Source organism: Pararge aegeria, chromosome 6 (genome assembly GCF_905163445.1).
Source record: "Pararge aegeria chromosome 6, ilParAegt1.1, whole genome shotgun sequence".
Classification (NCBI taxonomy): Eukaryota; Metazoa; Arthropoda; class Insecta; order Lepidoptera; family Nymphalidae; genus Pararge; species Pararge aegeria.
This window is the reverse complement of record NC_053185.1, coordinates 9352834-9373120: the sequence shown is the minus strand read 5'-3', so window position 1 is coordinate 9373120 and position 20287 is coordinate 9352834. Positions and strand designations below refer to the sequence as shown.

The following is a 20287-nucleotide window of genomic DNA, read 5'->3' as shown; positions in this document are numbered from 1 at the left end:
TTCTTACGTTATATATCTTCATATGAATAATTCGTGCGTTCGTTTTATTATCACTAAATGCCTTATGAATTGCTAGACCGATTTTGATGAGACTATTCGTTTGTGTGGAGTGGGTCCCTGGTGTGTGTAGAGTCACAATTTACTGGCAGGTTGCCCTGTTTTCGGGTTCTACTTGGTGTAAAATATATTTCCGATAATAATGAAACGATTATTTCTTAGGAACACAAAGCTATTCCTTTAATCACATTCTTTTAGTTTCATTGCGGTTATTGTTTTTCCTTGATATACATTAGGTAGGTACATAGTCCACAATTTAGCCTCGTAGAAATAGATTGGATTAACCCCTTTCCAATAACTATTTGAAAGAAATTAGATACAGCCCTAACTTCTTATGCGAAATTAAAATCATGTGAATCCTGTCACTTAAATAGTACGCGACGCGTAGCGTGTGTACTATGCACGAGTTGGTATTTTATCTTCTATAGGGTTGTCATAAGTAAACACTTAAGATGTTTTGAATTTGTTTGTATAGAACACAATAAGAACGCTTCTTTTGATTTAAAATTTTAAAAGGGTGATTCCTTGTGAAATATAACTATAATATACATCCTTAAACATTATTTCGTAACTCGGTTACACGTTGTAGATATAGTTGATGAGAGAATCGAACGTTAAATTACGGAGTCTTCAGCTTTATTATAGTAAGTTAAAATGCTATTTGGAACGCGACCAAGTCAATGTCAAACATATTTGAAAAAAAATAGGGAACATAAGAACAGACACCTGTCTTTAAACTGAATATATGAAAATGAGGTCAGTATTTGTTATGCTTTAAAGATATCTGTGGGCACAAACGATCGATAGGGTGCGGAATGGATTATGGAGAGGATCGTCACATCCCTTGCAAATGTAACTAACTATATGGATGAACGAGTAGCGTTCTGCTAAGTCTTCTAAGTCACTAAGTAAAGTTGTACAATCTTATTAAACTTAAACCTACTGAAAGAATGATTTAGGCAATCAGTACTTCTTAAACAGCTGATTAGATATTTTTTAAACGTCCGTTAGCGAAAACCTAAAACAACAATCAAATGTATATGCCACTAAATTCAAAAATCAATAAGACTAACTCTATAAGCACTTTTGCTACTTCAAGTCTGTCTGTTTGTAGTAACTTCTCTACCGGTTCAGAAGTCTTCAGAGAAGAAACCGGTAAGAAAATCAGCGGTTACACTTTTACTACACCAACAATTTACAATTTCATATTTATTTTTTCTATTTTGTCACAGATTAAAGCGGAGCCGGATGCTTCAAACTAACTGAAAACTAGTATTATGAAAATTAAGCTTAATTTGCTATACTCCCCGAAAAGCAGGAGAATCTGTATGTTGTAATTTATAATTTCTTCAATCTTTACACTCAACACCAAACAGATCTTCCACTTTGCACGCTTCGCTCCGAAACCGGAGCATCCTCAGGAAATGTTGACATTACAATGAATATTTGTTTCAGCCATTATTGATCGCAAAGCATAGCTTAATTATTAAGCTTAATTTTCATAATATGTCATGGAATTCTGGAAGGTAGCGCCTGCTTCTATCCAATATTAAAAACAAGTACTTGTATTTTATAGCTTTTATAACCCGTACCACCGACCATTACGTAGGTATAGAACAGCCTGGAAGATTACCGAGCGGGGAGGAACGTGGCGTTTGAGTGGAACGGCTGTGTGACCTTGCAAGGGCGAGGTCACCCCGCGCCCTGCACCTACCTGCCGGTTCGGACGTCACTCTAACCGCCATACCCAGTCCCACTGCCTACCCATCGATATAACTACGCCACTGCCGATTCCAATTATCGCGATGATTCATTTTTCTATATTTTAAGACCGGGTGGTTTCGTAAGGACGGTTACATAATTGTGAAATAGTGATCCACCTAGGATTTCCTTTGCTTTTTTTTAGGTAGTAGACTACGTATGCGTTTAGAAGAAATAAATAAATAATATAATCGACATATCGATGAGCTGGCGTAGGTATAGCTAATAGCTTATTGCGCGTTATACCTATCAACCTTAAACTAATCATAACATAAGAATTGCTGCCATACGAATAATATAGGCTTGACTTATTTACTTCTGCAGCCAGGTATGGAAATTTTCAAAAAATTGTCTTGAATAGATAAGAAACGCCTTCTCTTATAATAGAGCAATGACGATTAACGTAGATTTATTAAACAGTAAATGTGAACCGAATAGAGCATCTTTTCCACGGATGCATGTGGACTTTATTCTATCCGTGATCTTATCCATGATTTATAATTGAAATATACCTGAAGAAAACCTTTTTCGGAAGTGAGTTTCATCAAGCACAGGCCTTCGCTTCCGTAGCACAAAGCTTTAGACCACCCTCCACGCTTTTCCAATGCGGAGTGGCAATTTTTAACGGTTACTAGCACAAGTCGCTCATAAGAAAACCGTGACTATCGGCTTAACTTGCACTCCGAAGAGTAGAAATGGACGATAATAATAATATCCTGTATCTTGAAAAAATTAAAAAAAAAATTTCTTTACAATAAATCCCAGTAGGTTCCTAGAATGATATATAAAAGGAATCACCTTGTAAAAATATTAAATGAGAAGAAGCATTTTTATTTTTCCATACAAACTAATTCAAAACATTCGTAGTGTTTACTTGTGACAACCCTAGATGATAAAAGACTGACAAGTGCAAAGTTCCTACGCTAACTAATAAAGTGACAGGAGTCTCCTGATTTTACTTTATCTGATTTCTTTCAGTTAAAACTATGGCAGTGGTTTACTCAAAAAGAAATAGCGTTTCGGTTACACAAATAAGTCTCAGAGACATTAAATAATGTACTTATAAAGCCTCAGAAGTAATATTTCGGTTTTCATTTACACGTTTTATTTATATGGATTCCAACGTAAAAATGTTACCCACTTCCGTAACAATATCTGAGACTGATCACAAACAAAGTGGTCAAGAGATTACTTAGATTTTTTGTACACAGTTGAACTAAGGGATATAAAATTATTAAAGGATACTTAAGTTAGGGATCGCACTTGGTTTTAATAATTTATTTAATACGACAAAATATAATTCTTTTATAATGATATACTAGCTATTCCCCACTGTTTCGTCCGCGTGAATTAAAGGTCGTAATGTGATGTTATATTGGCCCCCTCTCAAGCTGCTATTGAGGCTTAACGATGGTAGCAAGAGATATTTATTTTCAAATTTAATTACATAGTTTAATATTCTTAACAGGCTAAAATTTATATTTTTATAACACATTTGATTAAATCGCTATTTGATACGATAATTCATGTATCAAATGCGTGTCGCTAACATATCTTATTTTTAACTTACTCTACTTACGTTATTATAACAAATAAGAAATATTAATAATTTAAATTAAAAAAAAAAAAGCCTATTCGGTACAACCATACAAACACAAACAATATTTCCTCTGTATAATATTAAATATAGATAAACATGTACCTAGATAGCTAACAATTACATTGAATAATATCAATAATATAAAATGGTAGCAGGCAGAGGACAGCGGGGGCTGCGGTCGGGTCGGGGTGATGACGGCGCTGCGGCCTTGGCCGTGATCGCGCGCTCGATATAGCGCCGACCTGCCGCCTACCTACAACGGCCACCCTAGAACCCCTCCCACCCCCTCTACCCCACCTTTTCTCATACCATTATAAATTTCTATAGCTCTCTGGTTATTTCTGTAATGATAAAACTACCTACGTCACAAATTACAATTGAAATTGTGACGCAATTGATAACATAAACTGTTTACCTTCATGCTCAATCAATTATTTAACGAGTTGTGTAAAACCCGTGTAATAACTATGACATTATAGGTATGTAATTACTTATTTGCAATGTTTTGAAAGAAATATCGTTGGAATTCGAAATGAATACAAACCCCATCAAAAATCATTAATTGCTGAAGTTCTGTAGGTAGCTAGGTATGTTGTTTATGAAAGAGTTCTCTGGGTAATAATAATCAGGAAGTCTAATAAATTCCAAGGAAAAAAATCGAAAGTAGTGGCAAGTACCCAGCTCGTTGTCTAATTTTTAGCGAAGGTGAAATCGTTACACTTTTAAAATGGATTACCTTCATGTCGAAAGCTTACAAAAGACGATCGAGACAATGGTGACATTCTGGACTTAAGCAAAATCAATGTCAGCAATATAAATACACTTAAACACTTAGTAGGCAGACATCGTAGTATAAAAACGTATCAGAAAAAAATACCAAGGTCGAGAAGCGAATGATATCATTTATGGCGTGTCTGTCCCTGAACTCTAGCTGTTAGGCGCGAGTGACGCACGACCACTCAAATATCACCGACCCTGAACTTATATAAAAATACAGCGTTAGCAATGTCAAGTAGCGCCCACGCTAGATATATTACTAGAGCTCCAAGAGTATGTTCAAACTAACTATACAGACGGCAGCCACTTTACGATTATTTTCCGAATTTCTATTTAATGGACGATCCCAGAAGAGTCAAATAATAGTGACAGTGTAGCCTTCGCAAGCAGTGCCTTGTTTTTCGGGATCTAAGACTAAGGCGCGTTTGGAACCCTCTTGGAATTCCTCCTAGAAATCCTCTTAGTAGCCCTCATAACAATTGAAACATTATGTATGAACTTTTCATAAGTTCATATGATAGACCTACATAAATAGAGATTTTTTTTTAATTGACTGGTTTCCACGACTTCGCCATCTTTCAGCCAGTAAAAACTATTGCGTTTATCGCAATATCATAATCACATGTTTCAAATTCGGTCACCTGGTACCCGCTAATGTGGCTTACTAAAAATACCCTTACAAACCACAGCAGCAGCGTAGCGGCGTTGGACGAAGAAGCCCCCACGGTCTCGCACTTCAAGCACTTGCACGTAGCCCTTTAAATTTAATACCAAAACAAGCCGAACTTCAAGCAGAGTAAAATATAAAAGTACAGTAAGCTTTAAGAAAACAACCACAAAGCCATACTACAGGACTTTATAAAAGAAATGATCCTAGCGAGTAGCGTTATTTTTGTAAAGATTAAAACACACAAGTTACAAAATAAAAACTTTTTTTGAATATGCATTTCAATATTCCCTGCAAACTTTTTTCCATTCATAAAAATATGATAGGATGTCTGCATTGATCTTTGAAAAGGGTTCTCGAAGCTAACGGTCATTGCTAATGCGCTTAACTGGTCACCCACGCCTTTATTATTCCTCGTTTTCCTTAACCTGAATTTATTACCTGGAAAAGTCAACCCAATTTCCCAAAAAATGTGCACCAGTATAAAAATAAAATTTCAATTATTACATTTTTGTGATATAACATTTTTATTAATCACAATTACTAATTTAGAATTTATTTAATCAAAATTATATAAAGTTATACTTTGTGATTTCTTTTACTGTCTAATTCTTAGGTCTTATTTAACTTAAATATCGCTTCATGGGCGGCCCCAAGTTTTTCCAAAGATCCCACTTAGTCATCCAATCTGTGCCAATTTTCTGTGTTAGAATATCTCTCCGCCTTTTCTTTTGACGACCTTTCTTCCTTTTCTTGTCTCTAGGTATCAATTCTGTTAGTCGTTTAGGCAACCTTGATCATCTATTCTACAAACGTGACCAGCCCGTTTCTCTTTTAGTAGCCTAACTCTTTTTATTATGTAATATATTTTTTTGGCCTTTTTCTAATATTATTAGTACTCACTCGATCCTTTGTTCTAATTATCTTTATCTAAGAAGTATACTAGATACTTCTTTCCGTCTTTCTCTGGCAAATTTCTATTTTAGCCTCACTATCCTTTCTAATTGACCAGGTTTGGCAGCCGTACGTGAGTGAAGGCACGATAATTTTTCCTTATACTTTTCTTTTTATGCTAATACTGATTTTTCTGTTCTTCAATATTTCCTTTAGACTCCAGCATTTTATTCCACGCTATTGCATCCTTCTTTGTATTATTTCCTTTCCTGATTGATTTTCAAATGATACTGGCCCAGATACGTATATTCTTTGACAAACACAACTTTTCCGCCTTTTAAGATGGCTTATACTTTATCTTGGCTTTTACTATCACTCGTACCATTCCTACCAGCTCACTCTTTCATCTGCAAATCGTAAGTGACTAAGATATACTACAAATTCAAATTCAAAAATGTTTTCTCCGTCTCCGTCTATCCTCACTCCTTAATCTACCCATTCCATTTGTCTAAAGACTAATTCAACCGCGGAAGCGGTGATAAAGGATCGCCTTGTCGGATGCCTTTTCGAATGGGAAATTCTTTGCTCTCCCTTTCTAGTTTTATTTTTGCACTTCCTTTACAATATATGTTGTGTATAATGTAAACATAGGGTGCGTTATGGCCTTTGTGAAGTCTATAAAACACAAGTAAAGGGCTATTCCGTATTCGTCAACTTTCTCTATAATTTGCGTTACCGTTTGAAGATGATCAATGGTTGAAATTTTTTTACGGAAACTTGGCTGTTCAGTTGGTTGATTTTCCTCTAGTCTTTATTATTCTGCCCAAGAGTATCTTTGTAATTTTATTGCCCGTTCGATTACTGACCAGGATTCTTGGCATGGGTGTTGATATATCGGTTTCTTGTAGTACTCTTCTTAGTGTTGTACTTTGCGAATAGGGTGCAAGTGATTGATAAATGTTATATTTCATATTTTTACTTTAGTGTAATTTACTTATTTGTATAGACATTCTTTCTTTTAAAAGTTCTAGGGTATCTAATATTAATAATCCTTTTTCTTTGGTTTTATTCCTTAATAATTGTGAAGCAAATCTGTAATTTCCTTTTCAAAATTACTGTGTGTGGATATCAGCTGAACTTCGAAGTTTTTTTTTTTCTAATCTATTCCACTTTTTTTGCTAATTATTGGTAAATTTCTTGTTATGTTATGAGATGTATTCTTTGCAAAGGATCTATTTTTCGGCACTTTTAAGTCTTACCTACAAAATATCGTACGATGGTTAGTGTTGAAATTTAAGCTATTGACAATGTCAAAGCCAAGCATGTGCGTTGGTTGGTTATAATATAGTATATCTCATTAAAGGTTTGCCCACCAAGTGAGCGCCAGGTCCACTGTTCTGTGATTTTCTTTAAAATTCTTTTCTTAAGTGAATTCTATAAGTTTTTGTCCATGATCACTTCTTTTGACATGCAAGAAATTTCAAAATATCCTCTCTTCTACTTGTTGTGATTCACCGATTTGCACACTAAATCGCTCATTAGGACGTTTTTGCTATAAGCTGATTCCAGATCCGTCTCCATTTTTGGGTAAAAGAAGTCAATGTCCTCATTTTTATGGATTTCGGTAGGGGCATACACTAGTATGATTGCCCATAATGCATCTTCGGCTTTTATTTCCAAGGTGACTACTCTATCAAAAAATGCTCTCAGAACCATAATGCTATTTCTAAGATGTTTTTAATTAAATATCCAACTCCGTTCCGGTCACACATTACATTTTAGGTACTACATTTCAAATGTAACATATCTCTATTTCATTACGTGACGTCATACAAGGGTTGACAAATTTTATGTCACCAGTTCATTACAAATTGGTTAAAGATAACAAGTCTAATTATGTATTGCCATGTTTATATAATTTTAGTATTTTATAATTTACCATAATAATGTTTGATCTTACATTTACGTGTAAGAACAACAGTCACGAACAAGCCTTCATTAAAAACAAAATTACCTCATTGAAAACTTTATTTAAAATTAACCTATCGATTTGTTTTTATTGTGTGTGGATTACAGCTCGCGCGAGTGGGACACCATCTCGCGCGTCACGCTTTTCTTTAGTTGGTTATATTATTGCTAGCTTTTAACCATAGTATTAAATAGAGTATATTTGTCTTTCCGTGATAAACTTCAGTACTTGATCTGGTGTGTTTCAAAATGTAATAAAGAATGAGGCAACTTTAATAATTACTATCCGTGATGAAGCAGCACTTCACTTAGTTGTAGACACGTTGTAGACATATAGATATATTTCAGACCAAAGATAAACAATTAGAATTCAGTTAATTTTTTATTAGATACATGGAAATAAATTCATACATTTATAGCTTAAACATAGTAAAATATTGTTTATTTAGCTTTAGCCCTTTTATTCTTGGCATGCTTCGTTTTATTTCCATGGGCTTTCTTACCGCGGCCTTTTGTTTTTTCCTTCGCCTTTTGCGCGCGTAAATCTTTCTTCATGCGAGGATCAACAACCTTATATTGCCCCTTGACGCCCGTTGGTCGCTTCATGCGCTTCGCTGTAGTGTGCTTTTTCGCGACGACATAAGTAATCTTCTTTTTGCCGTCAGTTTGTGCCTTCTTATACAAGTGTCGTACCTGCTGCGCCTTCTCTCGTTCAGACATATCGGCGTTTTCCATAACCGCTTCGACCTTCTTCTTGGCGCGTTCCATCTTTTTGATCATACGCTTCTTCTTCCTTGCCTTAGCTTCAACAACCTTTTTAATTGGTCTTGCATTTATATCTTGTAATCTATTCTTGTATTCGTCAGTGTATTTCTGTAAAAAAAAATTAGCTGTTATATAACAAAGCACTGTAGGCTAGTACAAGATTTGCTCGCTCGCCATCGAGAGGTCGTTTTCGAGTATCAAACTATGTATCGTGTAAGTAAAATGATCCTAATGACACTCGTTTTAGTGACGCAAATCATGTACTTGACTGTTTTTACAAACCTTCTTTCAAAAGCCAAAGCTGAAGAATTTTAGGCTAATTTGAGCTTTAATACAATGCAGATAAGACCCATTTTACTCCAATGTTCATGTATTTCCATACTTGATTGTGAGCGAGCAAATCTTGCATTAAGGCTACTGATCAAGAAAACAGAAATTTCTAATTTCGAACCGAAAGAAAAATTACACCTTCGATCGAAACATACATTTTATATAAAAAGTTAATAATGATGTCGTTTCTATTGCATTTTACTTTCATAGTTCTTGTGGCTGATTTCAATGTTTATTTATTTTCAATTTTAAGTAAAAACGGCCAAAAAATTTTTATTTAGCATTATTAAATAAAAACTTAATGCTATCGGTACAATACCCACTACACTTAAAATCTGCAACTTTTCTACGATAGTGACGATATGTACGTAATAGATTTGTCCTAACATTAGTAGATATACGGTGATGAACAGATTTTTAAGTTTTGTATGAAGGTGTTGAACGGAAACCCTACGTAGACTATTACTTTTTAAAACTTACTTATATTATAAAATGTAAAAGTATTTTGGTTTGTTCTTCTTGCACGTAACAATCTTTCGCAGAACTCACGAAAATCACAGGGCGCACATTATTTATAATTAATCTTGATCGGCCCAAATGCTAATTAATCTAATTTTGTTATAATCCAAAGTGTTAGAGTGGGTGGAAACTGTAAACAACTGTAGGATACATCTACAGCGCGCCCGTTTAAGTGGATAGAGGGTGGGGTGGCAAATCGAGTTCCGACGCTAATTTTCCTCTTTGCACTATCCACCCCTGTGACCTAGACCGGCGTTGTTATTACTTCACGACAGTTATAGTTTAAATTGAATAAGGGTAATATTGATGTTTATACATAATCTTATATCTTTAAACGAGCAAATCTTGTATATATATAATTGGAAACTCGGATTCGGCTCCAATGATTTTCATGAAATTAAGTATACAGGGGGTTTTGGGGGCGATAAATTGATCTAGCTAGGAATAATTTTAGAAAATGTCATTTTATTGGTGTTCTCCGGTAATAACCGGATTTGCGAAGGTTGCGTTTTTCGGTAACCTACAGAGAAGGGCACTATACTAAGTACCGAGGTTGAATATGAATGGCAAAATTACCGGAAAAAGACCACCAGGGAAACAGAGGAAGAAACGGTTCGACAATATACGAGAGTAGAGTGGTCATACCTATCAAGTAATCAGGAAGATATTACATCATCGTACAATTTTGTTACCCAGCTGAACTTAGAACTACAATTTGAAGATGGCCCCTGATGATGATGACGATAAATTAAATGAGATTTTTGATAATAATCTAAAACTTATCAAAACTGAAATTCATCATTAAATATAAAATAAATATATTTATTTGTATTTTCCGTTGTATTTCGTATTTATTTCATTATTAATTGCGACGAAAGGATACGTTTCCTTCTGTAACAACTGTGGGATGGATCATGGACGGCACAATGTCTTGTATAATGTTTCATGTCATTGATTTATTTGTGATTGTGTCTAGTTAGTGGCCCTGCCATACTAACAAGATATATAAATAAATAATCCGTGTGTAAATCTATCTACAAGTACATAAAGTTTCTAAACACTACATTATATAAACAAAAATTGTAGGTACTTACCTCGGGAACAATAACTTCCTTCTTCATGTGTTTCTTTTCATCTTCAACAAACCAATCGGGTAAATGTTTATCATTAAAAGCATATCGATTCCAGCCATCGTCAATTAAGTCCCGCTTGAACTTTTTCGAAGTTGCTATCATTGTACCCAAGGCTAACGTTTCAGCGTCCATCTTTATAGACTTCTTCAATCTTTTCAATTCTAAAATTTAATATTTTTTTTTAGAATCCTTGAATAGTGAATTTTAAAATTACAAGAGTCAGATTCTTAGATGTTTGTAGTCTTACAAAATTAAGCAAATATCTTTAAAAGTGTGCAAAGAACTTAGCTTTATGAAATTAGCAAACAGCGAAAACCAATTAAATATATCTAAATTTATAATTTTTTAAAATTTACTTTTGTTTTGGTTTATTTTTGTAATTGTCGTATTTTTTTTCATTTCTGTGATTTTTTAATTGAAATATACTAAATTTGATAATGCAATTAAAAAAAAACTGATGAAATTATCATGATATTCATGAAAAGATCGACCAGAAACTCCAAAGTTGAAAAACTCAAAAAACATTGAGTCGCAGTTTCAGTTTTCGTTAAAATGTTGCTTACACCCTTTTATGCGTTGACGATGAACAAGATCATGATTTAAAACAAACTTATTACAAAAGACCAAAGATTTACATACATGTAATTTTATAAATTATAATTCCTTACCAGGATCTTGAGCAACAACTTCGAAACCGTCTTTCTTGCTAGTCTTTGCTCCTGATTTGTTTGTAGCAGGTGAAACATTATCTTCAACATCATAGTCGCTGTCGGTTGTATCACCATCAGAACTCTCTGTGTCATCATGCTTTCTCTTTTTACCAGTTTTAGTTGCATCTAAAGAATCTTCAGAGGACAGATCTTTCACTTTCTTTCCTAAAACGAACTTGATATCAAAATTAAGCAGATTCATTATTTTAAATCTTCATTAGAAAGGCTAGTGAAAAATTTAAATTATTTTTATTTAATTTAAGCTATCTTCTTTTAAGTGAATAAACAATAATTTAAAAGTAATAAAAACCATCTCCTAAATAACTTTCATAACTATCACCTTTTTCTCTATAAGTTTCAGCTAATTTGTCCAAGTCAACACCTTCATCATCTTCCTCATCAATGTCTTTAAAGCTGTCCTTTTGAAACCAGAGCTCAGCTTTCATTGACCGTTTTGAAATTGGGTCAGTATTATCAAGGTCAGTCAGCAGAGGATTATTTTTGGGAATAGATTGAGTTTTTTTAATCTTGCTATTTCTTAGTGTATTCAGCTTGGTTATTTTGTCAATTTTCTTTGTTTCATTATCTGAATCTGAAAAGGCTATAACAAAAGAAATTATAATAATAAGAATAGCTACTATTGAGTTAAAATTAACATATATTATAGTAATGAATTATTATAGGTATATTGAAAAGTGACTATTTTGAAGCAACATTACCCAAAGTATCTTTCTCATTTTCACTTTCCGAATCTGATTCCATTTCTAATTCACTATCTGAGTCCTTATAGAAGAGACCAGAAGAATCCAACTTGGATGCTTCTACATCATATTTGACATACTTGGCCTTTGTTTTCATTTCATCATCAGAATCTTCTTTACCATCCACAACTATGTCAGGTTGTTGATCAATGAGCATTTTCAATTGCTAAAATATTCAAACAAACTTTATTTAGTTAAGTCTCTCTTAAGATATGTTTTTTTACAAGAGTAAAATTGGAGAAGGAAGTTTGTACACATGACACATTACTAAAATTCTTTCCCTAATATTTTATTTGCTGTTTGATAGAAGCAAAATATTTATTCCTAAACAGCACAATTTAATAAGGCGATTTTATATCTTTTGGGGATATATTAACATGCACTTACATACATATTATTGTTATTTCATCTTACCTCACTGTTCTTAATATCAGCAAGTTTGAACATATCATGACTTTCCATAATAGGACCATCATCACCTTTCAACACCATTTTAAGATTCATTTTCTCAGCTAATTTTTGTCTTTGTTTATTAAGCTGTTTTCTCTTTCGTTTAGACTGCTTTCTTTCTTCTTCCTGATATATAAAAATATTAGTGTCTATAATTTCATATAGAATCATCACAATAAATTATACACTAATTTAATCACCAAGGCATACAAAGGTGAGGAGACAAACTGTTAACTCAGAATATATAAATTGTTCAACATTTAGCTTACAAACACTTAGTAGTCTGCATACCAAGCTTGTTTTTTGTGTATATTGAATACTAGTATTTTGTCCTCTCACCTCCGCTAGATTGCCTGGTAGAGATTGTTTTACAGTGATACTATTGTACCTTCTTTTATATTTATTATTCTTTTATATTTTTAACACACTTAAACTAAGAGTTAATGTAAAGATTTCCTTATTTAGTGCATTTAGTCATACTGGAGTAAAAATGTCCTAACAAAGATGCTGAGTATTGCAGGGTTAATTCAAGTAGTGGTAATTCCAATAGTTGCATTTATAATTTCTTTTGTAACATTCCTTACTCTAAGATTGATAACACAAAAAATGGGCTATAGTTGATCTGCATAGTTACTCCTTCCACTAATTATTAAAATTTACACTAATATTTAAAATGAATTATTTACCATGGAAACAAAGTGAGGAAAACTGTTCGCCTGAGAGTTATGTAAAATGTAATAAAAGGTGTGGTGTGCCTACCAAACCATGTTTGGCGAGTGTAGGGGATAATGGCTGAAACTCTTCCTGTTCTGAGAGATACAGCCCCTGTAGTGGGCCAGTAATGGTTGATATTATTAATATTTTACCTGTAATTCTGCTATTTCAGCTTCAACCTCGTCCTTTTCTTCGCCTGAACCTTCTTCATCTGCATTTGTGGTTTCTTTTTTCTCTATTGCTACCTGAAAATATATATATGCAGATAATTCAATACATTGATAATTTTTTATTTGAATACTTATTATCCTATTCCAGTTCCAGAGGAATCCAAAAAAATCTAATATCATAAAAATTGGTACAGCCATTCTTTAGTTATAAATGGTGTACCTAACACAACTTTCTTTTATATATATATATAGATAATGGGAGGCAAACACAATCCTAAGATGTCTCTTATTATTGAATATAAACAAAGAAACCATAAGTGGAAATCACATAAATTATTTACCTCAGCTTGAGTCTGTGCAGCTTTCCAATCTTTAATATGCTTTAACCAGCTTAAAATTGATTTTACATCCTTCCTTCCAAGAACTTTTATATCTTTGCAGCACTCTTTTATTTCAGTGGTGGTTCTAGGATGGTTTAAAATTTCCTTGTCATCTATTAATATCTGTAAATTATACATAAAATTACAAGATGAAAATGAATATTAAAAAAACCAACCTTTCTAAACATATAAGGTTTGATGTAAACATTACCTCAGAACACCCTTGCAAGGAGTCAATTGGGTCATCTTTTTCCAAGATTTCTGTAACTGACATACTGTGATAAGTTGTGTAATCATTCTCTTGATACCCCTCTGCCTTGGCTTTCTTCTGTTTCTCAGGATGCAAGATACTATTTTGTTGTTTCTTTACTATCTCCAAATCTTCAAATACATGTTTAGGATCCAAAAGCTTAGAATCAATGCTATCCGGGGCAATGTATCCTTGACAGACAACAAAAATTTCTGAAGACTCATTACGAGAAGCTTGTGGCTTTGTAGCATGCACTTTTTTAAAAAATTGTTTCAGTATCCACAATAATGCATGGTAATCTTTAGACCTGAATACCTTAGTAACAAACCATCCCCCTTCTCTTAAAAAATTTGATGCCAACTTCATTGCACTTAGAGTAAGGCATGACTGTTGGTAAGCATCATGAATCCAGTTGAGACCAACATTTGGTGCACCATCGTGGAGCACAACATCTGCTTTCCATGTTTTTATTTCCTTCTTAATGGCAGCTTTACATTTTTCTGTTGTTATATCTTCCGTAAGACTTATGCAGCCTGGGACTTGTTTTATGGGAAACAAATCAACACCAATAACTATACTGGACAGAGGCATGTTTTGATGAGCCACCTGCATCCAGCCACCAGGGGCAGCACATAAATCGATACATACTCGCGATTTTTGGAGAAAACCAAATTTCCTATTTAACTGAATAAGCTTAAACGCAGCTCGAGACCGAAAACCTAAAAAAAAGGTATTTAATTAAATTGTTAGTTACTGAAGAAAAGTAAAGATCATTATAGTTTCTACAAAACTTTCATAGACCTCACTAACCTGTTTCCTTTGCAAGTTGATAATATTTATCTTTTCGCTGTTTCCCTACTTTCGTTTTCTTTCCCATTTTGTAGTTATTTAACACTAATGCATTGAAATCAACGACATCGAAACGTGAGTTTTACATTTACAGGTTAACTTCTCGATTTCACGTTTATTTATTTTACTTTGACGTTTGACGGGAATTGTAAAAAGGGTTGAGCAACTCTGAGCACATAGTCAAATTACAGAGTAGGCTTGAAGAAAAATGTTGAAATATCGATATAAGGATATTTTTTTAAGGAAATATCGATATTTTTTGGGTTTTGGTACTTATTTCGATATCAATAAAACGAATTGAAGAATATTTATCGAAAACATGTCCAAATTTCCAATAACTACTGAAAATAAGAGTCCAGTGGAACATAAAACATTTAACCAGATATTTCGATTTTTCGATATAACGTTATCGATATTAATGTTTTTTGCAATATTAATATAGTCTGGATTTCGGTATTTTTAATCTGTGTTCTGTTCTGGATTGTGAATAGTAACTATTAGGTGGATACTGAACAGTGACGTGTTCAAAATAAAATCAAAGGGATATTATCGATAGCATTTTGATAGCATTTTCAGTGGTGATTTCTACACTTTTAATTAATCAGTGTTATCTGAGAATTTTAAACATGACTCCAAACATCCGAACGTTCGTCAATAGTTTCCAAAGTCGACTGTAAGTACTTACCCTATTTTGGTTTTTTTATTTGCTAAATATCTTACCCCTCTTGAGATCGTTCTTAGTAAAGTAGCTCACGATTAAAGTGTATTCACAATAGCTATTTTAGAAAACGCTCATCATGAGACCTTTTTTGTGAAAATTCTCCAAGATTCTAGAAATAATTCTCATGTCACATTACGAAACTTGTGGATTGCATTGCGATGATCGCCATTACATTAATTGGTTGAATTGCCATCTCCCGTGATTTATATCCAATAGAAACCGAAGGATTTCGATCGTTATCAGCCTGATTGTAATTATTACAATAGATATCAGTTTGGTAATACGAGCTGAGCGCAATTTATTGAAAGACCAAGTAATAATTCTGTAATGTAATAAACAAAATATGACGTCACTTTACGTCAGAATTTATAGATACTTTATGCATGTTTATTTCTGGTATATACTAAAAAGCAAAACACCTTTGTTGAAATCAGAACTTTTCCAGCCCAAAGACCTTTAATTGATCTATTTTAGACCTTATATAAAAAGTAACTCCAGTTTACACTGAGTCTAAAGGTCAAAACACAATAATTGGTTACATAGCATACTAATGATCTAGAAAATGTTCAACTATTAAAAATTCTAAATCCCACTACATACCTAAGTTATAAGTTTTACCCGAATGATGCAACACTTTGTCAATATCAGCTGAATCATGCTTGCCTCCTCCTCCATATTATTAAAATACGATTCTTTGCTTTTCTTTATCTAGCATTAATTCCACTTTTATGCAGTTAATTGTAGATATCTAGCTTAGCTATCTATCTTAGTATCTGCTTTTTTTACATATTTATTAAAAATAATTTAATTATTCAGAAAGCCAAAGCAGCACAATGATTAAATATTGAAGTATGCATACATATATTTCATAAGGAATCAACCTTTAAAAGTATTGAATCAAAAGAAGCATATTTATTTTTCCATTCTAACAAATTCAAAACATTCTAAGTGTTTAATTATGACATGACCTAATGAAGATAAAAGAATGAAATGCGCATAGTACCTACGCTACGCAACACATACCTAACAAAGTACCATTCCACTTAATTTTAATTTTGTATGTGATATGTATAGATGATTCTGTATATATTAGTTGTCATAAAATATTTTTCAAGTAATTCATTGAATTTGTTCAGGTTGGATTATTTTGTCATGAAATTCTGTAGTAGCTGATAAGTTAGAAAATTGGTATTGCCTATCCAAAGCCTCAGTGATCACATTAAGTCATATGTCCTAGTGGACATATGACTTAATGTGATGTTGGCTTTCATGATACTGCATCATTAAAGAATGTTACAGTATCATCAGAGCCCACCAACTTCCGTTGGAGCAGCATGATGGATCTGTGCTTTTAAATAGAGCTAAAAATTTTCTTCTCAGGGAACCTCCAGTACGTCAGCATCTGAAAAATGTATATGGTACTCTAATGATGACATGTGGAGCTGCCTCAGCTGGAGTGTACATTGACATGTACACAAGATTCCAGGCTGGCATCCTATCAGCAATTGCTGGTGCAGCTCTTATGTTAATGCTGATTGCCACACCAGACACTGGCAAAAATACAAAGTTACGACTTGGCTACCTTTTAGGATTTGGGTTGACTGCAGGTAAAATAGTTAATTTTATTTTTACTATTGTGTCCCTACTTTACAAGTTAAGTTGTGCTGCATTTAGAATAAATCAACAATTTTATTTTTTTCATTATAGAGTAATTTATTTCAAGTAGGCCTAAATATAATTCCAATTAGAAAACACATAATAATAATTACAAACTAACATTAATATTTACAAAAAATACTGTACCGTATAATAATGGTACCCAGAAGGCTGGCGCTATTTCTCTTTGAATTGCTAGACTTAGCCGTTGGTCTAAATAAGCGCCAGCTCTTGGGTCAAGACCAATTTTTGAGACCATGTATGTTCACAAATTAACTTTAGTGTTTTACGAATTCAAGATCCTTGAGAAAGCTTCTTTAAAATCCACTTAGCCAGTTTAGTATGAACATGTTATTAAAGTATGTTTTTAATTACTTTATAGCTTTAGATATATCCCACAGAAACTGCGCATTTTGCTGGGATGTCCCCCTCTCTAGTCCTTAACTTATCACCATGTAAAAAAATTGTTTAAATTTTTAAGTCTTATTAGTTTGCTATGTGATGAAAGGACAAACCAACAAAAACTCTTCTGCATTTATAATATGTATTATTTTTAATACAAATCAAATAGACACTGAAATCTGGGAAATAAGTATTCTCATACAACCAAAACTTCTTTAACCCTAGTGTGTGTTTAACCTTGAATAAATACATAATAACTTTCATGAACAACAGACTCAAGTTACAAGTGTCCAAAAAGAATAAACATAATATATTATTTTATGTTTGTATTTGATACAACTAATAGGTATTAGTATTTCTTTTTTCGTTAAGGTAGCCTCATTATTTGGTTTCATGATAACTAATGTAACAAATGGCCATTCATGACATTCTTTACATGGAGTAAAACCTTTCTAAAGCATATCAAGATCACATCTTTGTCAATGGTGCTGGTCAAAATCTATTATTTATCAACTTTATTTTTCAGGTATGGGAATGGGGCCATTGTTGGAATATGTGAGCATTGTTGACCCAGCCATAATTGTGACGGCTCTGTTAGGCACCACTTTGGTATTTGTTTGTTTCTCCATTGCGGCCATGTTGGGTGAACGAGGAAGCTGGCTCTTCCTTGGTGGACCTCTTATGACTTTGATTACTTCCATGTCACTTATGACATTGGTAAACCTTTTCATGCAATCTTCTATTCTAAGTCAGGTGAGTGTCTTAAGGGTATGCTAATTTTAACATCACTAGCTTTTATTTAAAATAAAATAACAATTGAATTTATAAGGAACAAACTAAGATATAAAAAAATGTGTTTACGATTAAATAATAAAAGCCCCAAAGTAAGCATAGCTTGTGTTATGGGTACTAAGATAACTGATGAACACTTTTATGAATAACATAAATTAATACTTATAATAACCATATTACAGTAAAGTGTATGTAGGCTCGATATAGTAGGCTTAATATTATTATATTATTTCAGGTTCACCTTTACATTGGTTTGATGGCCATGTGCGGTTTTGTATTGTTTGACACACAACTTATTATTGAGAAGCGCAGGATGGGAAGCAAGGACTTTGTACAACATGCTCTGGAGTTGTTCATCGACTTTATCGGAATGTTCCGCAGACTTCTTATTATCTTGACACAAAAAGTAAGTTGCATATATTTTTAAGTTCAGCAATCTTATTTTAACTATCTCAATTTTAGAGAATTCAATAATTTTTAAAAAAAATTCACGATAATAACGTGATTTCTTTTTTCTAGGAGGAAAACAACCGTCGTCGTAGACGTGATTAGAATCATCATAATAATTGATATTACTCCATTCAAAATTAAAGACCCAGGAAAATTACTATATTAGGTGGTGTGGTATTAATAATAAACCAAAAATATAAATATTATTTGGATTGTTTTAAAAATGATAAATTGTTTGTTTGTGTAAAAGTATTTATATAAACAATATATATGTAAGTGCAAATCTTGAAAACAATAACTGCAGGTAATGTATGTAAAAAAATGTTCACAGAGTTAGCCATAAAATCAAACCTTATTAATTTTAACTTTTAATTTGTAATGGGCGAGCAGAAATTATAATATTTGCCTGAAAAAATTTGAGACCTGAAAATTATTATTTGAATATGTGAACACTGTGACTTTTATTGGCTTATATCCGTATCCCCTCTCTATTCGATCTGTAGAAGTACTGTAAATGTTCAGTTTACTAAACTACTTATAAAAAATACGAAATATCTGTTGAATTAAGTACCTATTGAGATATGTTTTCCTGACATAAATGTTGATCAGTGATAGCGCTGCTGCATCTATCGCACTCACTATTGGATGTTTCTTATATCATGAATTTTTTATTGCATTCTAAAATTTTCTTTAGTAGCAAATAGTACGTACTGTACACGTTAAAGAGCGGCGGGTCTCGGATTTTGTAAGACAGAATAAAGTCACTATACTTATACAGGATATCAGATTGTGATAGCTTCAATTCAAAATAATCGTGCAACATTCTCACCATTTTGAGCCGAAGCATTCTATCGACGTTCGTATATATATAAATAAATATAAAAAAGAGAGTAGTATATCGTATAAAATCGAAAAAAAAAAAAACAATATTGTGTGCTCTATGCATGTTAGTGTAAATTACTTTTATAAAAATGTTTAATCAGCTTACAGTATTTCAACTTTTATTTAAATATTTAAAATAGTTTAGTTATATTTCTTTTTTAAACCAGGTTAATGGAAAAATATAAAACAATGGGAAAATTATTATATTACTATTTGTCCAACGGATAATCCTTCTAAATACAATATTTTTTATTAGGTTCTGGCTATACAGAATCTAGCTTTACTTTAATGCGGGCGTATGATATATCTCTGACTAAAAATAGTAATGTTATAGAAAACGTTGAACGCTCCTTTGAATTGTTTATAAAGATAAAAGAATATTAATCAAAGTTAATGTCAATATTAATAGTAATAATTAATGAATGATACACAGCAATTAAATGTTGACTATCAATATTTTATTAAAACAACTAAAATTGGAATTTAATTGATGTGATTATAATATATTTCAAATTTAAGTAAGTACCTTTAATGCATTGTTGTTAAATAAATTGGATTATTGACAGCGATTGCTATTTTCATTTCAAAACCTTTTCTAATGTGTAAGAGAAATAATATTTTGATAGTTG

General features: G+C 32.7%; 2 protein-coding genes across 2 annotated transcripts; one reads left to right on the top strand and one right to left on the bottom strand.

Annotated features, from left to right (window-relative positions):
- Positions 1 to 8097: 8097 nt before the first annotated feature.
- Positions 8098 to 14783, bottom strand: LOC120624186 (pre-rRNA 2'-O-ribose RNA methyltransferase FTSJ3). Its single transcript, XM_039890559.1, has 10 exons — positions 14717 to 14783; positions 13868 to 14625; positions 13618 to 13779; positions 13259 to 13351; positions 12357 to 12518; positions 11901 to 12108; positions 11522 to 11782; positions 11140 to 11346; positions 10433 to 10632; positions 8098 to 8597 (listed from the first exon to the last, which is right to left on the bottom strand). The coding sequence occupies exons 1-10, from the start codon at positions 14781 to 14783 to the stop codon at positions 8166 to 8168; spliced, it is 2550 nt and encodes an 849-aa protein (XP_039746493.1). The 3' UTR covers positions 8098 to 8165.
- A 507-nt stretch (positions 14784 to 15290) lies between these two features.
- LOC120624185 (bax inhibitor 1) lies at positions 15291 to 20224 on the top strand. Its single transcript, XM_039890558.1, has 5 exons — positions 15291 to 15428; positions 16857 to 17083; positions 18061 to 18287; positions 18562 to 18732; positions 18846 to 20224. Exons 1-5 carry the CDS (start codon positions 15382 to 15384, stop codon positions 18876 to 18878), a joined length of 705 nt encoding a protein of 234 aa, XP_039746492.1. The 5' UTR covers positions 15291 to 15381; the 3' UTR covers positions 18879 to 20224.
- The last annotated feature ends 63 nt before the right edge of the window (positions 20225 to 20287 follow it).

What these genes read in the sequence shown, in the direction of transcription:
- LOC120624185 (XM_039890558.1), top strand. Translation starts at nt 15,382, where the DNA reads ATGACTCCAAACATCCGAACGTTCGTCAATAGTTTCCAAAGTCGACT. An exon ending in AATAGTTTCCAAAGTCGACT is followed by an intron (nt 15,429 to 16,856) that starts GTAAGTACTTAC and finishes TTTTCTTCTCAG; the next exon opens with GGAACCTCCAGTACGTCAGC. An exon ending in AGGATTTGGGTTGACTGCAG is followed by an intron (nt 17,084 to 18,060) that starts GTAAAATAGTTA and finishes TTTATTTTTCAG; the next exon opens with GTATGGGAATGGGGCCATTG.
- LOC120624186 (XM_039890559.1), bottom strand. Translation starts at nt 14,783, where the DNA reads ATGGGAAAGAAAACGAAAGTAGGGAAACAGCGAAAAGATAAATATTAT. An exon ending in TCAACTTGCAAAGGAAACAG is followed by an intron (nt 14,626 to 14,716) that starts GTTAGTGAGGTC and finishes CCTTTTTTTTAG; the next exon opens with GTTTTCGGTCTCGAGCTGCG. An exon ending in AGTTGTTGCTCAAGATCCTG is followed by an intron (nt 10,633 to 11,139) that starts GTAAGGAATTAT and finishes ATTAAATTTTAG; the next exon opens with AATTGAAAAGATTGAAGAAG.